The following is a 22,646-nucleotide window of genomic DNA, read 5'->3' as shown; positions in this document are numbered from 1 at the left end:
ACTTACCTGTACACTGCAATTGGAGAAGCGTGGTCCCATGAGGTCTCATCCAAGAAATTCTACAGTAAGGAATTGAGCCCCATGTCAAATACAGATTGAAGGAGTGTTTTCCCAGGAGCATTTTCTGCTGGTGCTGGGTAATCTGATGACCTGCATTTTCCCAGCCAGCGTAACTAAGTGCTCATCTGAATGACGGTGGTCTCCAGATTCTTTCTGAAGCCACCAGCCTTAAGCACCAGCATGCCAGAGCTCTTGCTTGGTTCCCATTGTTCAGCTCAAGTCTTGCTGCCACTGCCACAGAAAACTATTCCAGTTTTCAAACGCTGTGTAAGGGAGATCGATGTTTATGATGTAAACATAAGCAGTTTCTCCTGCTACTCCCCATATACAAGTTTTCTTGGGGTAGCAAGCCAGGAATCGGGGTGGATAACTTTCTCATTGGGACATGTACTTCCGGTGATTTGTTTACCTTCCGGTATGTGAGAGGGAAGGAAAAAGTTTAAGGACCACAGCCCCCAGTATTCCGCTTCCCCATATTTAAGCAATAAAGCGCAGGGATTAGCCCTTTTAAAATGCTGGTTTCGCACAAGGAAAGCAGAATAGATCTCGTTAATGCTGGATCCAAAACAAAACTTAAAATGTCTTCTAGGAATGACAGCAAGGACGGGAACCTCTGAATCATGACCTCGTTGGAAGGACTTGGGGACTGTCCTACGCCCGGAGCGTCCACTGGAGGGCAGCAGAGCTCCGCCGTAGAAAGAGGGACCGCTTCAGTTTAGTGCAACCTTTGGTGATGAACCTGGAAATAATGAAAGCAATATACCCTAGGTGGAAAAAACAAACAAAAGTGTGTGCATGGGCACTCAATTTTGCATCTTTCTGGAAGTCAGTACTATGTTAAATTCTGGTCTTGAAGAGTAATATGCAAACGCTTAAAATATGTGAGGAAGTTCATTCTTGGTTGCAGCCTAGCTATCACGCATTACTAAATTTTAGAATACTGGAGTTGCCTGTTTTCCTTAAACCAAGACTATTCTTTAACAATTCCAGCTTATCCCATGTCACTGCAGCACTCCCACAGAATACTTTGTTAGAGATTTTAACTTTCCTACATTTGATGCCAATGATGTATTTAAAAAATACATTATAATCTCAAGGCCCAATAAAATTTGTAAAATATTTTCCTTATTTATAGACAACCTAATTTATATCAAGTGTTGATATTGTAAAGATTGCTTCAGTTTCTTGTTTGCTCCAGAGCCTTGTTTGGTTAGCCAGGTAATAAGAACTTAAGTCTTAATATATTTTGTAATTTATTAAATAGACTGAATTAATAAAACTCTAATTTTCTTTTATAAAAAAGTAAGCTTTACTTTGCCATTGTACATTTATAAATCACTTTATAAATCACTAATGCAGAAGTTCCTAACTTTAGCTGTATATTAGAATCACTTGGGAGGCTTAAAAAAAATCCCTATGCCCAGGCCCCACCCCAGGTGACTTACATAAGAAAACCCAGGGGGCTGGTACCACATGCGATTCCCTGTGCAACATAGTGCAAAACACTGAGACCTGATCCCAAACATTTAACACTCTGAATTTATTCAAATCTGCAAAATGACCAGGAAGTTTTCTGCATACACAAAAGCAAACCCCATTACTAGTTACACAAATCAAATTTTATACTTTCATTGCTGGGAATCGGGCTTTTCTATACTTGACCACACCCATGCATTCCAGTGATGAGGAAGGCGCGTCTCCTTCCCAGAGGCAGGGATACAGAGGTGGTGTGTAGTGAAGCTGGGCAATCACAAAGGCTGATTTGGGAGATCACAGAGGCTGAGAGCTGGGCGAATCAGGAAAAGCTTCAGTGGGTGGGCAGTGGGAGCTGAGCCTTGGAAGATGCCCAGGACCTGGCGGGACCATGAGGGCTCCGGGAGGCTGTGAACCAAGAACTCAGCAGAGAACTTGGGGCACACGGTCTGCTTGGTGGATGCAGCTTATTTGAAGTACATGGAGCAGCAGGAGGAGAAATCTTAGGAAGAAAAGCTGGGACTTAATCATAGGAAGCCTTCAGGGAGCACATGAAGCAACTTGGACTTGATGCTGTAGGTCACGTGCTGTGGCTGAACACCTCCGAGCAGGAGTGGGATGCTAAGGGAAGCTGGGCCCCAGGGGCAAGCACATGTCCTCTGAGATCAAGCACGCTGGAAATAACACATCATCACAAGGGAAAAGTCTCCAATCTACACTTTATTTTTTGCAACATTTGAAGATCCAGATTTCAAGACAATGAGCAATAAAGATCCGACACATGGGACGTCTCATTTCACTGCAAATACATTCTTACAGTTTCAGCAAACTTGTAAATTTACATACACATTTTTATGTCATTACAGAAACTTTGTTTTCCCCTTATGTTAGGTGATTGACAAGTTGCCTGACAAAGAGCGTAATTTATATTTACACATATATAACAATTTCCATATAAATCTACTAAAATGAAAAAATTAAATCTGAAGCAGAAACTACTGTACAAGTCTATTTATTCTCGAAAGCATAACAATCTTTGGTTGAAAAGATTCAGTTCGGCCCGTTACAAATAAAGGGCCCAGCCATCCCTTGCTTTGAGCCAGTGCTACCCCCCGAAGAGTAGGCGGCAATGGGCAGGGTACTGCTGGGGAGGGTCCGGTTTCCCCTCCGCACTGATTTCAGAATTCCCGTTTCTTTCTGCTCCGGCTGGCAGATCCCAGAGGGAAGGAACACGGACAGTGCACCACAGACATGCCTTCATCTGCAGACAGGACTTAGCTGCTCCGCGCTGTTTTCCCAACCTTATCCTTCTCCAGGCAACGCTTCTTTGCCAAACTGGCCCTATTAACCATCCAAGTGCAAGATGAAACTCATACAAGTGTCATGTGAGTTCGAGTGGCCATCCCTCCTCTGCCCCTCTGGGCTTCTCTGAAGGAGACCCTGCCTGGGGTGAGGACGCAGGGGCCACAGTCTGTCCCAACCAAGCATCCGCTGCCACCTCAGCGGCTGGCTCTTTCTGTCCCTCTGCACGACCAACGGCAGGCAGTCTCCTCCTCTGAAACGCGCGCCTTAGTCTTTACTCTGCTTTTTGAGAGAACCTGAGCTTCTCCGATGGCCACGTTCCTGCAAACCTCACCCCTTTTACACAGCCTTGTCTAAAGTAAGACCTCTCTGCATTCAAGTACCGGGAGAAGAGGGCCCCCTGCCGGAATTTAGAGTGGAATCAAATTTTCCTAAAGAGCAGAATCCTCTTAGAGGAAACTGCAAGGCCACAGTGTTCCCTCTGGCACCAGCTGGCGTTCTTGCTAAGTGAGCGCTGGATCCCTGATGTTGTACAGGAGTTTGCAACCAATCTGATCCCTCATGCATGTCTCAGACTGCTGATGCTTGAAAAAGTGAAGCACAGGTCTCTGTACATGTTATAACTTCCTTAAATCACCAGGAAAATTACAAATAGTTAAAAACATGTATATATAGAATTCTCCCCCATTCAGAGTATTTTCCAATAATATTCTTAGTTAAGGAAGTCAGACTTGCTCGAAATCCCAATTTTCAGTGTTCCCATTTTTAATGTTAAGGGCCGAAGTAGAATACACACATTTGTAAGGCTGTTTACACAGAACAATACATAAAACACATCTTAAGAGTTGTTGAGTGAATCAAGACTTCTCAATCTTTGAACAAAAAGGATTTCAAAATCACTTTCTTTACAAATAAAATGTAATTTATCTTGCACAATTCTCTAAATTTGGGTATTTCATTTAAAAAACTTATCTTCCCACCTAAATACTACCAGGGATACTGTGTTGAGTTGTCCTATAAATGCAGGTGTTATTTAAGGGAAAACAGGCCAGAAGTTCATTCCCATATTCATACACTGTTCAAAGCAGCATCAAAGCATTCAAACCACATTAAAATGCTAGCATTATGGCTTAACGGCTGCACTTATCTGAGTGAAAAAAAAAAAAACCTAGACAATGATTTTTATAGAACCCTTTTATTCCCCCTCCTGGTTTTACTGACGTAACTGACATGTAACATGGTATACATTTAAGGTGTGTACAGCCTGAACTGATAAGATATGTTGTGAAATGCTCACCACAGAATTTAGCTGATAGCACCACAATTACAAAAATTTTTGTTTTCCTGATCAGGACTTTTAAGATCTACTCTTAACGGCTTGCTAATATACAATATAGCAGCACTGCTGAAAGTCACCAGGCCACACGTTAATTCTATCCCGGTATTTGCTAATGTTAAAACTGGATGTTTGTCCCCTTTGACGTTCTTCACCCAATTCTGCTCACCCCCCTCGCGGAGCAACCACCAATCTGGTTTCTAGGAGTTTTTTCCTTTTTTTGTTGTTGTTGTTTTTAGATTCTACAACAAGTAAAATCCTACAGTATGTGTCCTTCTGTTTCACTTTTATTTCACTTAGCAAAATGCCTGGAGGGTCCATATATTCTGCCCTCAACATCAAGATTTCCTTCTTTTCTATGGCTGAATAGTATGCCGCCATATTTGCGGAGCACGTTTTCTGTTAGAATGCCTCCCTCCGTGGTTGTTTCTGCGTTGGGGCTCTTATAAATAATGCTGCAGTGAAAAGAGTGCTGTACAGTTATTTTGTTTCCTTTGGATATATACCCATGAGTGGAACTGTTGGATCATCCAATGATTCTGTTCTTAATCTTTTGAGGAACATTTGTACTGTTTTCCGTAAAGCTGTGTGAATTTACTGTAGATCTCAAAGGATTTACCAGTGTGTAGAAACCTTTTAGTGATCGGCTGGCATAGTTGATTTAACCTGATAAGCATGGTATTCGGCCCCAGGTTCTCTTTCCCTATAAGGCGAGGTAAAAAGTATCACAGATAAACATAATTAAGTACATAAATTCAATTCCAAAGTCTATTTAGAAAATTGACAATTAGAAAAATAAAAGTAGGAGTACATGAACTAGGAAATAAATGATTTCTAAAAAATAATTTCAAATGTATAACTAGTTTCACTCTAGAAACCCTTCTATCCCTGTTATATATTTTTTATTTCAAAACAATAGAGTGGTATGCTACGAAGTACTTACTAAATATTTTCTCATTTCAATTAAAATGAGGGCTACTGGAAAAGACTGGAGAGAAACACTTATTTTCCTAATACTGAAATTTTAAATCTGGGTCTGAGATGAAACTTTTGAAAAGGTAATGATTCCACCAGCCTTTAAGTTCAATAATGCCCCATTTAGCCCTCACTATCAAGGAGATCATATGTTTCTCTAAGAGATTCTCCTGAATAATTAAGGATAACATCAAAATTTCATGGCAACAATACTCATCTTTCTAAAATGTATTATTCTGCCCAGTGCTGTCCAAAGAAATATACTATGAGTGACCTGGCTAACTTTACATGTTCTGGACGCCATATTTAAAAAAAGTAAAAGAGGCTATTAAAGTTATTTTTAATGTGTTTTACTTAACCCAACATACATGTTATTTTACATTTTTTGTACTAGGTCTTAAAGTCTGGTGTGTATTTTACACTTACAGGACAACTGACACAGGACTAGTCACTGCAAAGTCCTTAGTAACCACAGAGACTATGGACTATTGAACTGGAAAACGCAGGTCTAGTCCCTGCCTTAGTAAAATGACTAGAACGGACAGATGAAAACCACCCATGGATGACTCAGTGGTTCACCAGTCTGCAAGTCACAGCGAACCCTTCAGTGATGTCGACCCAACCTAAGTGCAACTCTGTCAGTTTGGGAGGCCCTAGTACTTCTTTCTGGGGGAGGCCATCCCATGAGCCACCACAGTCATAAAAGTACTTGTGTTCGAGCAATTTCCGGGGGACTACTGTGAGCCCTTTTATATTGTGAGTTAGCACAGTTAGTGAATTCTCCAAGATTGACATCATTTTATACTTTTTGGAGTCGATACTTCTTTTGTTTGTGTGGTGGTGGAATCCTTTTCTTCACACAGAATTTTAAACAGAATCCGAGAGAGATAAAAAGGACTCAGCTAAATTTTAAGGTAACACTTATTAGATAGAACAATGAAGCAGTTTAAAGATGGTAAAATCTAACCTTGGATTATTGATCACAGATGTCTTATATGACCTTTAGCATCCATTATATGACCTTCAAATGTTTGCAGACACCCTGAAGCTCACAACAGACTGAAATCTACCTTCCTGGTTGGCCTTAGCCTCAAAGGAATTCTGAGAGACCAAGAAGGTGCACAGGACTGGGGAGGCGCGTCCTGCCACTTCTGGTTGGTACGGTGGGTCTTCCCCTGTGCTCGTCTGACCCCAGACAGCACTCTGCTTTTGCCGAGAAACTGCCTTTCCTATTGGCCTCTGTAGAGTCTGCTCCCAGACTCCTGACGGTAAGGTGGGGTAGCACCTCACAATGTAAGTGATGGGATAACGTCTCTCTCTCTTCCCGGCCGTGGAGACACACATTCTGGCACAGAGAGAGGACGGCTTCCAGTTCCTTTCATTCAACAACACAAGGTAGATGGAGTCAGAGGGTCTAAAGCAAGGCAATTCATAGTTTTTCAAAATCTAAGGACTTTTTCTGTTGGTTTCTCTTTCATATACTACAGATATCCTGTTCACGGAAAACAGATAAATGCCTTTAAATTCCATATTTATAATCTGAAATAAAATGCTTTTTTTCCTACAAAATTAAGTAAAATATATTTTGGTTTCTAAGAAAGGGTCAATTTTCCTCCCTGCACTTAAAATGTACAGATGCTATTTCTTCCCACTGGGCTAAAAAATTCCTGCACTTTTGGAATCATAGCTATTAGGAGGTCAAGGAAGCCTGGCAATCTGATAAAAGGACAATGGGGAGATTACTCAGTTGGAGCCTATGTCAAAGTAAATGCCTGCCAGGACATGTTATTTAAAACAGGAATGGTACAAAAACATCAATAATTTAGCGAAGGGCATAGGAATCTAAGTGTCCTCTTTCATGTTTACTGCCAACATATGTTCAGAGTACTGACATCTAAATATTCATTGACTATTTTCTATTCTAGAAAGGACATCTCTGAAAAGAAACACACAAAGCCAATACCTTTTCATGATAAAAGCAAACCGTTCTCTCATCTCTTATTCTCATAGAGAATTAAATTTTACTTCTCTGTGGCTCTCACCAGTTTGGTATGTGCTGAACAGAGGAAGGGGAAAGGGCTGAATAAAACAGTCACATCAAACCAAAAGGCAGCAGAGCAGCATAATAAGTGGTATAAAATCAATGACAGGAAAAATGGACGCACAGCTGACAGAATCATAAATGACAACTTTTCTGATTCTCATTTAGGAACTTGAAACGGGAAATTTGTGCAAGAAGCTACTTCGAGGGGTGCCTGGGTGGCTCAGTGGGTTAAGCCTCTGCCTTCGGCTCAGGTCATGATCTCAGGATTCTGGGATCGAGCCCCGCATTGGGCTTTCTGCTCAGCGGCGAGCCTGCTTCCCTTTATCTCTCTGCATCCTTGTGATCTCTGTCAAGTAAATAAATAAAATCTTTAAAAAAAAAAAAAAAAGCTACTTTGATGTTGGAGGTCTTCTAGGTTACAGATGAACAGATTCTAAATTTCTGTGCAATCTGTTTACCCCCGAAACCATTTAGCCTGATGCAAATCGTGTAAACTCTCTGTGAGGACAAAGGGTCCTTGCCTCTCACACATCAGATTCAGAGGGAACACGCAGAGCACATATGAGATCCATGGAACACTGTCTGAGAAGTCAGTTTTATGACAAGCAGACATCTTCAGATGCATCTTGACTTCCGCATTGAGCAGTTTCTCCCTGAGGCACATCTGCTTCCCCCCCAGGGAAGAACTCCGTAAAACTGATTACCTGACACCCCATTTTCCTAGGATGGATCTAAAGTTTGCTTTCTCGACTAACTACAAAATCCTTTCTTATCTATTAGCTGTTTAAAATTGTCTGAAGAGTTTGTTGAGAGCTCAAGAATTTGAGAGCCACGTAGAAAAAGGTTCAAGTTGATGTGATCCTTCCGTTTTTTGCCCCTTGTCACCCCTCTCCCCACAGCCCGATCTGGCCACTCGATGGAGGACATCCCAGACCTCTATAACCTTCACCGAAGTACTGATGGCTTAAAAATTACAGTGACTGGCTCAGTCATTATTGTAAAAATCGGTCTGAGTTAAACCAAATAATAAATACCCTTAACAGAAAAAAAAAATGGGAAAACTGCTTCATCACTGGTAAAAAAATACATAAAGTATGTAAATGATTCTAATGGACTTCAGCAAACTCTGGCTTCTCCCGGGATGATGTCACCAGAGTACAGAAAATCATACATTTATGAAACAAAAATGACCACCCACATGTGAACACATTAATGCCAGGCAAATGCATCTGTTTTCCAGAGCCACACAGTCATGAGAAGCCAGACAGGACTCAAGCAGTAGCAAAGCACTGGGCAAGGGGTGCAGACTCCCAGATGAGAAAGTCTGGTGGCAAGTGAGTTCTAGAAGGAAACTGAAGGAAAAGGGCCCATTTCACATGCCCTGGGGATCCCATTCTATTCCTAGCTGAGACTAAGAACAGACGACCACAGCAGAACCCGTCTGTGTGGGGCCACATTCATCAAACAACCTAGAGACATCTGATGACCTGAAATGTGAGGACTTCCACAATGTTTGTGCTTTGGGATAGAGGCTGCAGAAGGGTGACCTGTTCCCAAGTCATCACAAATACAGGTTTCCACCAAAATCCATTTTGTACCAAGTTCCAGCAGCCATCTGGGACGGTCTGTGCCTAGTGCCCAGCAGAGATAGCTGCTGGAATTACCCCCTAGAAATAGAGCACTTTATAGTCTTGTAAGCAAGTTTCTCAGGCAACTACACTCAGTTTCAGGGAGAAAGGTGATAGGTATTAGGCACTACAAAGAATATAACTCGAATCTTAGCTTTTTCTTTTTTTTCTAAATGCAATATAAAGCTACATCGCTCACACACTTTTTAAAAACATACACACAGATGTGGCATCTTTAGAAAATCCAATTACCTTAAAAGGGAAAAAAATTTTACCATTAAGTTTGATAGTATTTCTTCAAATTTCAAGAATATAGGTGCACTGATTGTAGTCTCCAGCCTGGCAAGTCAGGGTGTCGCCACCAGTGGGAGCTCATGAGACATGGGATCTCAGATCACTAATGCTACCGAAACCCTTCACCCGGGGTACACTGCTCAGGTAACTGTGCAACTTTAAAGGACCCAATAACCGGTAGCCAGAGAGAGTATCATCAACACTTGTTAAGGAACCTGTATGTATTCTGATGCAATGTTGTTGTACACAAAGTAAAAGTAAGGAGCAAGGAGCTATTTTGTTTGTTTTGAGAACCTACTTCTACACAAAACTTTTGGACTTGCAAAAATATTTCTCTGCAATTTCCTACTGAGAGGGATGTGTAATTTTAAAAATATACTGCTGACTTAGCAATCAAATATGCATATCATTGTTCGACAAATATAAGACTGAAGACTCAAAAGAAGGCACTATGGGTATTTAAAAATAATAACTAAGTAGGGGCACCTGGATGGTTCAGTTGGTTAAGCTTCAGACCCTCGGTTTCAGCTCAGGTCCTGACCTCAGGGTGGTGAGGCTGAGCCCTTAGGCCAGGCTCCACGCTCTGCTTGGAGTCTGCTTGGGAATCTCTCTCCTTCTCCCTCTGCCCCTCATGCTTGTGCATGCTCTCTCTCTCTCTCAAGTAAATCTTTTTTTTTTTTAAAGATTTTATTTATTTGTCAGACGGAGATAGCAGAAGCAGGGGAATGGCAGAGGCAGAGGGAGAAGCAGGCTCCGCGCTGAGCAAGGAACCCGATGTGGGACTCAATCCCAGGACCCTGGGATCATGACACAAGCCAAAGGCAGAAGCTTAACTGACAGAGCCACCCAGGCGTCCCTAAATTGATAAATCTTAAAAAAATAACTAAGTAATATTTTAAAAGCCTGAGCTTTTTATGAGTAAATAATGTACTTTTATTACAATAGCCTAAGCCAGATATTAATTTATGGGGAAATACATTCCATAAAACCACGAATACCAAAAGTCTTCAAATCATTAGTTTGATTTCAAAGCTCTTCTCAAAGCAACAGGGAAAAAATAAATCACTAAAGATCAGAAATTTCAAAGCACCTAATTTGGTCTATGATCCAGGATTTATTTCAAGTCTTTTGCAAACTGTAAATTATTTAAGATTTAAGTTTGATGCTTAAAAACCCTACTCTGCTCAGAAGACATATATTTGTACACTTTTTTTCTGTCTTAAGATTCCCCACTTTTCATTTTTATAGATTAAAACACAGATAAAGTTAATAATGAGGTGCTTTGTAAATCTTACCCCTGTCAGCAACCCCAACCATTTTACTTCAACCTAGTAAATTAAGAGAACATAAGAGGGAAATCAAATAGTGCTGCTTTTCCTTCCCCAGTTCAACATGTATAAATAACATAAAAACATTTCAAATTGGGTATTTGAATGAGAACCTACATAGCTTCTTCCAATTACCTAAGTTACCCAGACACATGGAAACAATTACCTAAGTTACCCAGACAAAAGCCATGTAATTTAAAAATTTCAAGGAGTACAACTGTCTAAGCCTCCACAGTGAGCGGTTCTAAATTTAATCTTGGCCACTAGTCCAATGTAGGATGCAGGGTAAACTTATGTGGGGAAGGCCCCATAACAGTCCATGATTTGCTACACAACTTAAATCTCAAATCCCACTGAAACGTTTCTTGCAGCCCTACCAGCTGCAGCCACTCTGCAGGGAGCCCTCTGACTGAAGGGACCTTAACAGCAGCCCGAGGCGGTTTCAGTAAACACGAGCAAACGGGATGGGGCGCTCATGCAGGCACAGTTTCTGGAAAGGCGGTATGCGGGACAAACAGAAGAGCTGCACGAAAGGATGTCAAGAGTGAGCAGGATCATGAGTTAGAAGAAGACGCTTTTATTTACCCTTTCTTCTTGTGTCGATAACACAGGAAGCCGCCAAGTACCACAACAACAGCAACTACAAGAAACCAGGAAAAAAATAATATGTAACAGAGCTGGGTGTCAAATTCAAGATTGAGCAGCAGAAATAAGTAAGTGCTGGTTGCATTGCAGTCGTTAGAAAATGTTACTTTACTTAAGCACCTATCTATTCATGTTCCCTCGACTCTCTTACTATCTAAATAAAGCCCATTCCCCGGAGTCACTGGACTAGTCCACAGGAAGCCAGAGAAGAATGCTTGCTTCATTTAGAAAATTACCCGAAGCATCTCTGGGACACAAACTCATGCCCAATAATCCTGAAAACACATGTAACATTCAGGGTTTGTGACTAAGCGGACACGTACAGTAAAAAAGACTACACATTCGCCAGCAAAATGCAGTGTGTCATACCAAGGTCAGGCTGTTCTAGACTGGTGGACTTCATTTCAAGCTATGTAACTATAGCAACTGAAAAGTTAAATTAAAAATCATTTAATTATATAAATTTAAAAATAATGCACTTTTTCAGAGTAACACTCTTATTTAAGTGGCGTCAATGTTGGGGCTACTTACGAACAGAAACAACGATCACCGCAATGATGCCTCCACCTGAGAAAAAAATGAAAACAGTTTCAAGACTGAGCACCCAAGGGTCCCAGGAGGTAGCTGCATTTAATGTTGATCAGATCATCGAACGCTAAGGCAGAGAAGCTGCTCCTCGGTCTAGTTTTGGCATGAGCACTAGTGTGCCCGACTCATTTTTTTCCGTAACTCTTGGAATCGGATCCCTGTTCTGGCTTCAGCTTTGTAAGACTCTTCACAGGAACTTCACTTTTGACTGTTCTGTGCTGTAGTTACCAGGTTAGCACAGCTTACTAGGACAACGAGAATTCAGCAGATTAGAAGAAAACTGTTTCAAAATGTATTACTCCATTGTAGTTGGTTTAGTTCAGTATTCATTCTATCATTTGTGATTTTGTTGGGAATTCATATTTTTTCCACAAAAGTGGGGCCTGTGGACTGACACAAATAAATTTCTATCCATCAGATGTTAGTTGCAGAACTATAAAGTAATAGTTTATCTTATCATCAACCCCTTCTATCTTCCACCCCCTAAAACCAAGACATAATCCTCATTACCAAGGAGATTCTAAATACCAGGCACATGGATGAAAATAATGCACAGAAACTTAAACATGCGTTTTTGACTACCCAGAGAGAAATAAATCATACCACAAAATCTTAATGCTTAGCAATGATATCAGGAGCACCTCTACTTCTAAACTGCCATTATTTATACTAAATTTCTGAAAGTCAATGCATAAAATATCATGTTTAAGTCTGATCTTTTCATTTTGTAAAAAATTATCAAGCTCTTAAGCACTTTAAGATGGCACTGTTTTTACTGTACAATGACAGTCTGACTACAGTGTTCAGAGGGAAAATATAACAAGCCTAAAGTTATAAAAAGGTTAACCTTACTATACTTGTCTAATATAATTAAAAGTAATAGATAGCTCTCTTCATTTACTTATCAAGAAATCTTTAACTGTCACAACTATACTTTTTTTTTCATTTTTATGTACATTGTGTGAACTATGTGGGCCTATATAAAGTTTGCCACACTAGCATATTCTAGAAAAAAATTAATCCAATCTGTAGTACTTTAAGGCTTAATATATACAAGGTACAAGTAGAAAGAAAACTCATCTACAAACTGCCATCAAAAAATAACACTACCACATGGACAGCAAGTTACATTTTATGTGTTTTAATCTATACATAATTACAGAATTTAAGGAAGGTACCTCGCCCTACTAGGAATCATTTTAAGGGGACACCTCTTAAAAACTATATTTTATACATGTGTTTACAAAGACTGCTGCTTACCTCTACTATGGTATCTACACTATTAAAATAACAAGTGTCAAATTTTACCAATTTGTGACACACACGCTGTATCTTCTCTAACTACAAGTAACTGAAATATGATATTTACACGTAGAACTCTAAGATCTCATAATAACCAAAATAGTACCTAAAGTCTTAGGGCCATCAAGGTTTGGGTCATCACCAGGGTTTGGGCGAGGTCCTAGAAAAGAAAAAACAAAACAAGGAAATAAGTTTAAAAAAAAAAGAAAAAAATAAAGTTCAAAGACCTCTAAAGTCATAGGTTTTGAATTTTCACCTTTGTATAAAAACCCTTATAATTTCCTTTTCCTCCAGTTAAAGGTGGCATCATAATACAAATTTGTATGTGACCAGGGTTCTTCTTGTCCAGTAATATTTCCTGTGATAATATTCTGTGGTACTGTAAGCAACTATATCTTAAGTGTATTGTTAAAATTATGGATTTAATTGTTAAAATATGGATTCAATGTGATTCTACTTAACAGTAAAAATTTGGGGGGCTTAATAAACAATTTAGATATTGATCTGTAATAGAAGGAAACTTCAACTTGATGAAGGCCATTTATGAAAAGGCCGTCATTTGCATCATACTCAATGGTCAAAGACTGAAAGTTTTTCGCTTACGATCAAGACAGGATAAGGAACAAGACAGGATGCCTGTGTTTTCCACGTCTATGCAACATAACATTAGAAATTCTAGTCAGAGCAACCAGGCAAGAAAAAAATAAAAAGCATCCAAACTGGGAAGGAAGAAATAAAATGATCCCTGTTCCAAATGACATGCATGACCTTTACACAGAAAACTGTAAGGATCACAAACACTCCTATTAGAATAAATGAATTCAGCAAAGCTGCAGGGCACAAAATCAACACACAACAAATGGTTGTATTTCTATACACTAACAATAAATAATCCAAAAACGAGACTAAGAAAACAATCCCATTTACAATAGCTCAAGAACAAACAAAATACTCAGGAATAAAACAAGCAAGAAGGTGAAAAACTCACACACTGAAAACTACAAAACGCAGCGGAAGCAAACTGAAGATATAAATAAATAGAAAGACATCCCATGTTCATGAATTAGAAGACTTAGTATCATTAAACTGTTAATACTACACAAAGCAATCTACAGATTGAATGCAAACCCCATAACCATCTTGAAATGCATGTTGCAGAAACAAAAAAAAAAACAGAACAAAACAAAAACCCCATAATTCCTACAGTATCTCATAGCCAAGATAATTTTAAAAAAGAAGAGCAAAGTTGGGAGGACTCATGCTTCTTGATTTTAAAACTTATTACTATAAAACTACAATAATCAAAATAGAGAGGTACTGGCATAAAGACAGATACATAGACCAATGGAACAGAACAGAGAATTCAAAAATAAACCTTTATGACTGTGCTCAAATGACTCCACCAAGTGTGCTAAGAATACTGAACGGAGAAAGGAAAAAATTTTTGACAAATACTTCTTAGAAAACTGGATATCCAAATGCAAAAGGATGAAGTTGGACCCTTACTTTTACAGCATACATAAAATTTAAGTCAAAATGGATACAAAACTAAACACAGAGCTACAAGCATAAAACTCGTAGAAGGAAACATACAGAACAAGCTTTGTGATGTCGGATCTGGCAACCATTGCCTGGATGTGACACAAAAAACACAGGAAACGAAAGAACCAGAAAAACTGGACTTCATCAATGGACACTGCAGAGAGTGAAAAGGCAATACACAGAATGAGAAAACATCTGCAAACCATACACCTAATAAGAAACTGATACACAAAATATATAATGAACTCCTAAAACTCAACAGTGGAAAAACAAGACAATTAAAAACGGGCAAAGGACTTGAACAGACAGGTTTCCAAAGATCTGCAAAAGACCAATAAACACGTGAAAAGATACCCATCACTTGTCATTAGAGAAACGCAAATAGAAACCACAATGAGGGGGATGCCTTGTTGGCTCAGTAGGCTAAGCTTCTGACTGACTCCTGATCTCAGCTCAGGTCTTGATCTCAGGGTTATAAGTTCAGCAACCCCCCCAAAGGCAAAACAAACAAACAACAACAATAAAAACCCACAATGAGATACTATTACCTGTATATTAGGATGGCAATTGTCAAAAAAATGGAAAAGAACAAGTGTTGGCAAAGAGGTGGAGAATCTGGAATCTTTGTGTATCACTGGTGGGACTATAACATGGGTAGCCACTGTGGAAGATAGTATGGCTGTCCCTCAGAAAAGTAAACAAAGAATTACCATATAACCCAATAATTCTACTCTTAGGTATACGTACTGCCAAAACTGAAAAGTTACTCAAATGCTAATATTCAGAGTAACATTATTTGGAATAGCCAAAAGGCAAAAATGACCCAAATGTTTATGAACAGATGAATGAATAAACAAAATGTGGTACATAATACGAAATATTATTCAGCCAGAAAAAGAAATAAGTTCTCATATATGCTACAAGATAGTTGAAATTTGAAAACATTATGCTAACTGAAATAAGCCAGAATACATTATACTAACTGAAATAAGCCAGAAATGATTCCACTTCTGTGAGGTACTTGCAATAGTCCAATTCATAGAGACAGAAAGTATAAAAGTGGCTGCCCCAGCTGGGGAAGGATAGAGAGATGGAGAATTATTGTTTAATAGGTATAAAGATTCAAAGTGAGATGATAAAAACATTTTGGAGATACAGATAGTAATGATGGTTGCAAATAATGTAAATGCACTTAATGCCACTGAAATGTACACTTAAAGTGGTGTTAAATGTACATGAAATGTACATTTCAAGTGGTTAAAATGGTAGTATAAGTTTATTCAGAGATATTAACACACAAGGGCACCTGGGTGGTTCAGTCAGTTAAGTATCTGACTCTTGATTTCAGCTCAGGTCATGATCTCAGGATGGTGAGATCGAGCCCCACACTGAGTTCTGTGCTCAGTGGGGAGTCTGCTTGTCCCTCTCTCTCTGCTGCTCCCTCTACTCACTTAATCAAATAAATAAATGAGTAAAATCTTTTAAAAAATTAACATAGAGAATAGCCTAAACATTTCTGAGAAGGAAGTGTTCTTCCAGAAATTAATCACACTATACTATAGTAAAAAAAACAAAAACAACAAAAAAACACTACAGTAAAAAAAATATATATATACATATATATATATATATACATATATATATATATATATATGATCTGGTACTGGCTCAGGGATGTAGAGTTCAAGCATACTGGAGAATGACTAGAACACTCATGAATTTCATAATAAAAACTGGTAATTGAAAATAGTTGGAGAGAGGACAACTTATTTTATAGATGTTCCTACTTCGCCACTGGGTCGGAGTGGGTAGGGTGGAGAGGAACCCTATCTCACACCATATACCACAATGAATTTCAGATGCACCCACGACTTAAATGCAAACAAATCAATCAGAATGCATGGTTGAAATGACTGTATATTTCAGCATGGGGAAGACCAAAAGGTTAAGGCAAAACACACATAGCCATTAGGATAAGAGCAATACACCCTACTACCTGTAAGTATAAAAATACATATATAAAAGTCCCCTGATGGGAGAACAGTTTACATAAACTGTGGCATCTCTCTGTTTTTTTTTTTAAGATTTTATTTATTATTTGAGAGAGAGAAAGAGAGAAAGAGAGCACAAGCAGGGTGAGGGACAGAGGGAGAAGTGGACTTTGGGACTCAATCCTGGGATTCCAGGATCATGACCTGAGCTGAAGGCAAGACACTTAACTGACTGAGCCACCCACACACCCCTAAACTGTGGCATATCTTAAAGTCACCATTAAAAAGGATGGGATAAAATAAATCTGAATACAACACTAATCCAGGAAGTGGAAAAAGTGCAAGTTTCGGAAAAATATGAACAGCATGATGCCATTTTTATTCAAGAATGAAGTAAAAATTTATACCAAAATATGTGTAACTACACAGAAAAGGATACTTATATACAGAAACAGGTAAAAAGTTTACTATTTAAACTATTAAGTGATTAAGTCAGGTAATGGACTAAGAGTGATTAACTCTCTAAACTATTAAGTGATTAACTGAGGTAATGGACTAGAGAAAGAGTAAGAACCCATCTTTTATTCTGTATACTTTTGCAAAGTTTGAAATTTTATAAACTTACATTCGTATACTTACATATTAAAATTACAAAAAGCAATCTATATCCAATAGTATAAAAATCTTAAAAGAAACTTGACTAGTAAAATTAAAGCAAAGAAAAAAAGCCTAGAAAAAACTTACTCACTTCATGTTAACAATACTTTCATTTATAATGAGTTCTGACAAATCAACAAGAAAAATATTGTAGAAACCTAATAGAAAAACGAGCAAAGGGCATGAATAAATCAAAGCAGACCAAAAAAAAGTTCAGCTTCACTGATAATTAAGGAAATGTAAATTAATATAGGACATCATTTTTAACCCATCACTTTATAAAACTTTTTTTCCCAATGATTTTATTTATTCATTTGAGAGAGAAAAAGAGAAGCATGTGCACAAGCAAGGGGAGTGGCAGACTCCCCACTGAGCAGGAAGCTGGACCCAGCTCAATCCCAGGACCCTGAGATCACAACCTGTGCAGAAGGCAGACACCCAACAGACTGAGCCACCAGGGGCCCCAGCGTTAATAAGAGTAGGATAAAGAGTTGCTGAACCTGGAGGTGTAGTTGTTGAACTCGGAGGCATAGTCGTATGAGGAGACTCGGGTTCTGAAAAAATTAATTTGTTTCAATTCACCAAATTTATTAATACAAAATTATGGATTTAATTTTGATTTTAAAAGATTATTTCTCAAAGTGAAAAATACTTACCTTTTAAACTTTGTAATTCTATTTCTGGGAATTTAACCTAAATATCTATTTGCACAAGTACATGAGAATGTATGTGTAACATTGTTTGCTATAGCTTTGTATTTTAAAATGGAAATCCCGGAAGCTAAATGACAATAAGTCATACCAATAATGGAGTTCAGAGATAGCAACTTTGAAATCTGGAAAATATTTCCTTCCAACCATAGCAAAATAATCTTTCAGGTCTTAAGCAGAGTAGCTTATCAGCAGAACTGGCAAGAAATCCCTCATTTCATGTCAATGAATAAGGACTATTACTGCCTTCAGTGGCTATGAAATTTATTTTCTATTCCTAAATAAAAATGCCCAGTAAAAAGAAAAGAATAATTCTATGAAACAAGGAGTTTGGTGGGGGTGGAGAATGGAAATACAGGTCTTACTCTGGAGATAGCAGAAATGCCCCAGTTTAAACTGTGCTACAAAAACAAAACAAAACAAACCAATACCAGCACCCAGCACCAACACCAACACTGAAAACCAAACTAAACTGGTTGCAGTCCAGCAACTGAAACAGTCCTGGACCAGGAAGACACCCTAAAGGGCCCGAGAGATCCCTTTTACAAAGAATAAAACAGCAAAGTAAAAGACACAGAAAATATATATGTTAAAAACAGAAGACAAGGACCTTCCTCTTCACTAATACTCATTCAAGTGATATCATACGAGCTACCTTTAGGAGCTTCCCATATGCGAGGGACTGTGCTGTTTCAAATGAATCCCATGAAAAGTTTACCAGCACTCACTAGGGAAGGCATTAAAATCATTTTACAAATACATACACATTTAGGAGTCCATAACTTGCCCATGTTTACATACCTGTTTCTAACTGTATGCTATGGCAAATCCGTTTTTGGGACTGTTAACAACTTAAAAATGACTACCAGTATGTTCTTCCTCCTTTCATTACTGAGCATAATGAATGCATGTAAAACATTAGAGATTTAGATGATTTTGAAAAATATAAGCAGGAAGGTACTAAACCTGAGACACTTGGAATTGGAGGTTTTGTACTGGGAGGAGTCGACACTGGAAAACAAAATAATGTAGATGCATCAAATGATTGGGAGTTATTGCTGGCATGTGCACCAGGAATTTAAAGGATTTTTGGAAAAAAGACAAGCAGAAAGTTACTAAACCTGTATGGTTCAAAATCGGAGGACTGGTACTGGAAGGAATCAGCACTGGAAAAAAAAAATAATGTAGACTTGATCAGCTTGATCAGACTTGATTTTTGAAAAATACAAGCAGAAAGTTCTTAACCTGTATGATTCAAAATTGGAGGACTGGTACTGGAAGGAATGAGCACTGGAAAAAAAATAACGTAGACTGGGAATTATTGCTTTCTTTCCATTATTATGAAGCATACCTTCCATTCTTAACTCATTTAGGTAAAAATTTCCATGCTTCAGTTTTCTGAAAAATGGCGCCATTCAGTTTTGCACATAAAAAAAGCCAAACGAGAAATGTATATACTTCTGTGACATACCTAACATGCAAAGCCCCTATGAAAACAGAAAATTACACAGCAGAATTCTTTTGTGAATTCCATCATACATCTGTCAGGGAAATGAATACAAGACAGAGTTAAATACTAAAATTGCTTCTATTCAACTATTTGGCATCACTGTTATTTAATGTCGAGGAAACAAAATTAAAAGGAAAAAAAAAGACAAAAAGGCAAGTGACACCCACTGTACCTTTAAGACACGTTGGCTTCGCAGGCTCCCAAGTACTGTTACTACCACAGACTGCTGTGTTCTCACCCTCATGGTAATAACCTGGGTCGCATTCAAATGTGACTGTTGCTTTGTAGTAGTATTTTTTTCTGAATCCTGATAACAGTCTTCCATTTTCAGGGTTTGGAAATGGACATTTGACGACTGAAATGTAAAGAAAGTCCAGAATTAATGGAAAGCTGCTTGAACACAGGAACAGAAGAAATGGTACGAAGTAATTTCCTGCCGGAAGAGACATACAAGGAATGAAAGGCAAGGTGTTAAATAAAAGAAAATTTAAAAACACCAAAGAAATCTGTATGCATATAAACATTTTAGCCCTCAGATTTAGAGAAATCTAGTAACTTTTTTCCACCTAGAAAGACTAGCATTATAGTTTATTGGCTTTCCCGTATTTTTTCCCATTACTGACAAGGCTTGAGAAAGCCTGACCGCCACATAGAAATCTGGGGTAAGTTCAAGAGCAACCTTAAATCCCCCTCTGTTCTAGGATTTTTTGCAAGGTCATGTTGACACTGCTTTTCTAGAAAGCTGGGGAACACCTTCTGAGAAGGCAATACTTGAGCTCAAAGTTAGAAGTTGAAAAGCAGGCAGCCATGCAAAGAGAGGCAAAAAGGAAGTTCTCAGGTAGCAATAACATACACAAATGGAGAAAGGCCAATGGAGTTAGGGCAGCATTTTCCAAACATCTTGGCCGGCAATCCAGAGATCAAACAACACATTTCCTGCTGTAAACCAGTATATGAGCACATAGGCCTGAAATACAAGTTAGCCTCATACCTGTAATTCTAATGATATTGAGCAACTTCTCATGTACTTTTCACACCCATATATTTTCTTTGATGAAACAGATGCATTCAACATTTGCCCATTAAAATAAAATAAAAACTGGGCTGTTTTCTTATTATTGTGGGTTTTTTTTTTTTTTAAGATTTTACTTATTTGTCAGAGAGACAGAGAAATAGAAAGAGAAACAGCATGAGCAGGGGGAGTAGCAGGCAGAGGGACAAGCAGGCTTCCCACTGAGCAAGGAACCTGATGTGGGACTTGATCTCAGGACACTGGGATCATGACCAGACCTAAGGGCAGACACTAACTGACTGAGCCACCCAGGCATCCCTTATTATTGCATTTTAAGAGTTCCTTACATATTGTAGATATAAATCCATTATCAGGTATGAGTTCTGCAAATATTTTGTCTCCAGTCCATGGCTAATTTTTAAAAATTCTTTTATCAGTGTCTTGTGAGAGCAGACATAGCGGACTTTTAAAAAGTCTATTTCATTAATTTATTTCTTCATTAAAGGATCAAGCTTTTATGGTTATATTTAAATCTCTGGCTAGGTCACAAACATTTTCTGTTTTATAGTGAAACTTTTATAGTTTTAGGTTTTATATTTAAGTCTATTATCCATTTTGAGTAAACATTTTTATATTAAACTAACACGAGTTAAGGGTTCTTTTTGGTATTTTTGAATATGCATGTCTAAATATGCCTGTATTTTTATCATTTTCCATTGATTTGTTTGTAAACTGTGATTAAGATCAACTAGACACACCTGGAAGGGTTTATTTCTGGACTTTATTCCATTCCATTGCTGTATAAGGCTACTCTTTCAACAATACCACACTGTCTTGATAATATGCTTCATACTATGTTTTATAATTAAGTCCTTAAACCAGGAAGGAGGAGAGTTCTAATTTTTTTCCAAAAATGCTTTGAATATTTTGCTTTGTCTTTTCAGACTAACTTTAGATTCAGCTTGTCAATTTATATAGAAAATTCTGCTGGGAGTTTTATTGGGGTTGTGAATATAAAGATCAGTTATGAAGAATGACATCTTTATTATACTGAGTGTTCTAATTAATGTTACTGAATTTCTATTATTGATATTATTGAGATAGTCTTTCTTTTAGTAAGTGTTTAGCTGTTTTTAGTCACTCAAATCTTGCACGTTTGTCAGAATTATACACAAGTATTTATACAAGTTTGAAGTTCTAAATGGAACATCAACATTCTCTAATGGTTTATTGCCAGTATGTAGACATAGAGTTGATTTCTGTACATTGATCTTCTGTCTCACAACCTTGCTAAAACTTCAATCTTTCAAATCTTCTACCACCTAATCATCTCATGAGTGAACATAGTATATTTTATTTCTCTCTTTCCAGTGTGTTCCTATATCCATCTCTTGCTGAATGCTGAATACAATACAATGCTGAATACAGTGGTGATAGCGGGCGTGCTTGTCTTGTTCCTACCTTAGAGGGAAATAAATTAGTCTTTCATCATTAAATATAATGCAAGCTGTGGCATCTTTATCAGGTTCAGATAGTTTTGCTCAATTCCTGGTTTGCTGTGTTGCACAAAGAGTGGTATTTTGATATGTTGTGCTCTTTATTTTTATTCAATTCAAAGCATGTTCTGATTTTCCTGTGACTTTTCCTTTGACTCATGGATTGAGTGTCTTGTGTAATTTTCAAGTATTTGGGGCTTTTTTATATATCTTTGTTTTCTACATTCATTTCATTGTGATCTGACATTACACTCTGCACGATTTCAATTAAAATTTTTTTAAACTACCATATTTTGTAGAATATGGTGTTGGAGAATGTTCCACATGTACTTCAATAGAGTAAATATTTTGCTGCCCTTCAGTGGTTCTTTCTTCCAAGAGTCAAATCCCTTCCAGAGTCTCCCTGCCTTTGGCCACTCTTTACAGCCTTACACACTATTATTAAAATACGTTTTGTCCAGAGTTTACCATTCTTACTTGGGAGAGGGTTAGTCTTTTACAATTTGCTCTACCAGTTCCTGTAGCTGGAACTCTTAGACATCTTGTAATACAAGATAAAACTAATTTTTTCTAATTTCTTATTTTTTATTAACATATAATGTATTATTAGCCCCAGGGGTACAGGTCTGTGAATCGCCAGGTTTACACACTTCACAGCACTTACCATAGCACATACCCTCCCATAATGTCCATAACCCAACCACCCTCTCCCTCCCGTCTCCCCTCAGCAACCCTCAGTCTGTTTTGTGAGAT

The 22,646-nt window shown here is 38.2% G+C and overlaps 1 protein-coding gene across 9 annotated transcripts in view; it reads right to left on the bottom strand.

Moving 5' to 3' along the window:
• Positions 1-2,553: 2,553 nt before the first annotated feature.
• The window catches only part of CD46 (CD46 molecule), a 40,239-nt gene continuing 20,146 nt past the window's right edge, over positions 2,554-22,646 (bottom strand). The window contains exons 6-14 of one of the 9 annotated variants that reach the window (XM_032317108.1): positions 19,558-19,740; positions 19,121-19,165; positions 18,997-19,041; positions 18,842-18,886; positions 17,666-17,719; positions 13,082-13,135; positions 11,617-11,652; positions 11,026-11,080; positions 2,554-4,874 (exon numbers count right to left, since the gene is read on the bottom strand). In XM_032317108.1, the coding sequence (XP_032172999.1) occupies positions 4,808-4,874; positions 11,026-11,080; positions 11,617-11,652; positions 13,082-13,135; positions 17,666-17,719; positions 18,842-18,886; positions 18,997-19,041; positions 19,121-19,165; positions 19,558-19,740 (584 nt within the window). In that variant the 3' untranslated portion in view covers positions 2,554-4,807. Of the gene's footprint in view, positions 4,875-7,490; positions 7,537-10,407; positions 10,441-11,025; positions 11,081-11,616; positions 11,653-13,081; positions 13,136-17,665; positions 17,720-18,841; positions 18,887-18,996; positions 19,042-19,120; positions 19,166-19,557; positions 19,741-22,646 lie in introns of those variants that run through there. The other 8 variants (XM_032317104.1, XM_032317099.1, XM_032317100.1 and 5 more) reach the window with 8 other exon arrangements.

Source organism: Mustela erminea, chromosome 17, assembly GCF_009829155.1.
Source record: "Mustela erminea isolate mMusErm1 chromosome 17, mMusErm1.Pri, whole genome shotgun sequence".
NCBI classification, from domain to species: domain Eukaryota; kingdom Metazoa; phylum Chordata; class Mammalia; order Carnivora; family Mustelidae; genus Mustela; species Mustela erminea.
This window is presented reverse-complemented; position numbering and strand designations above follow the sequence as displayed.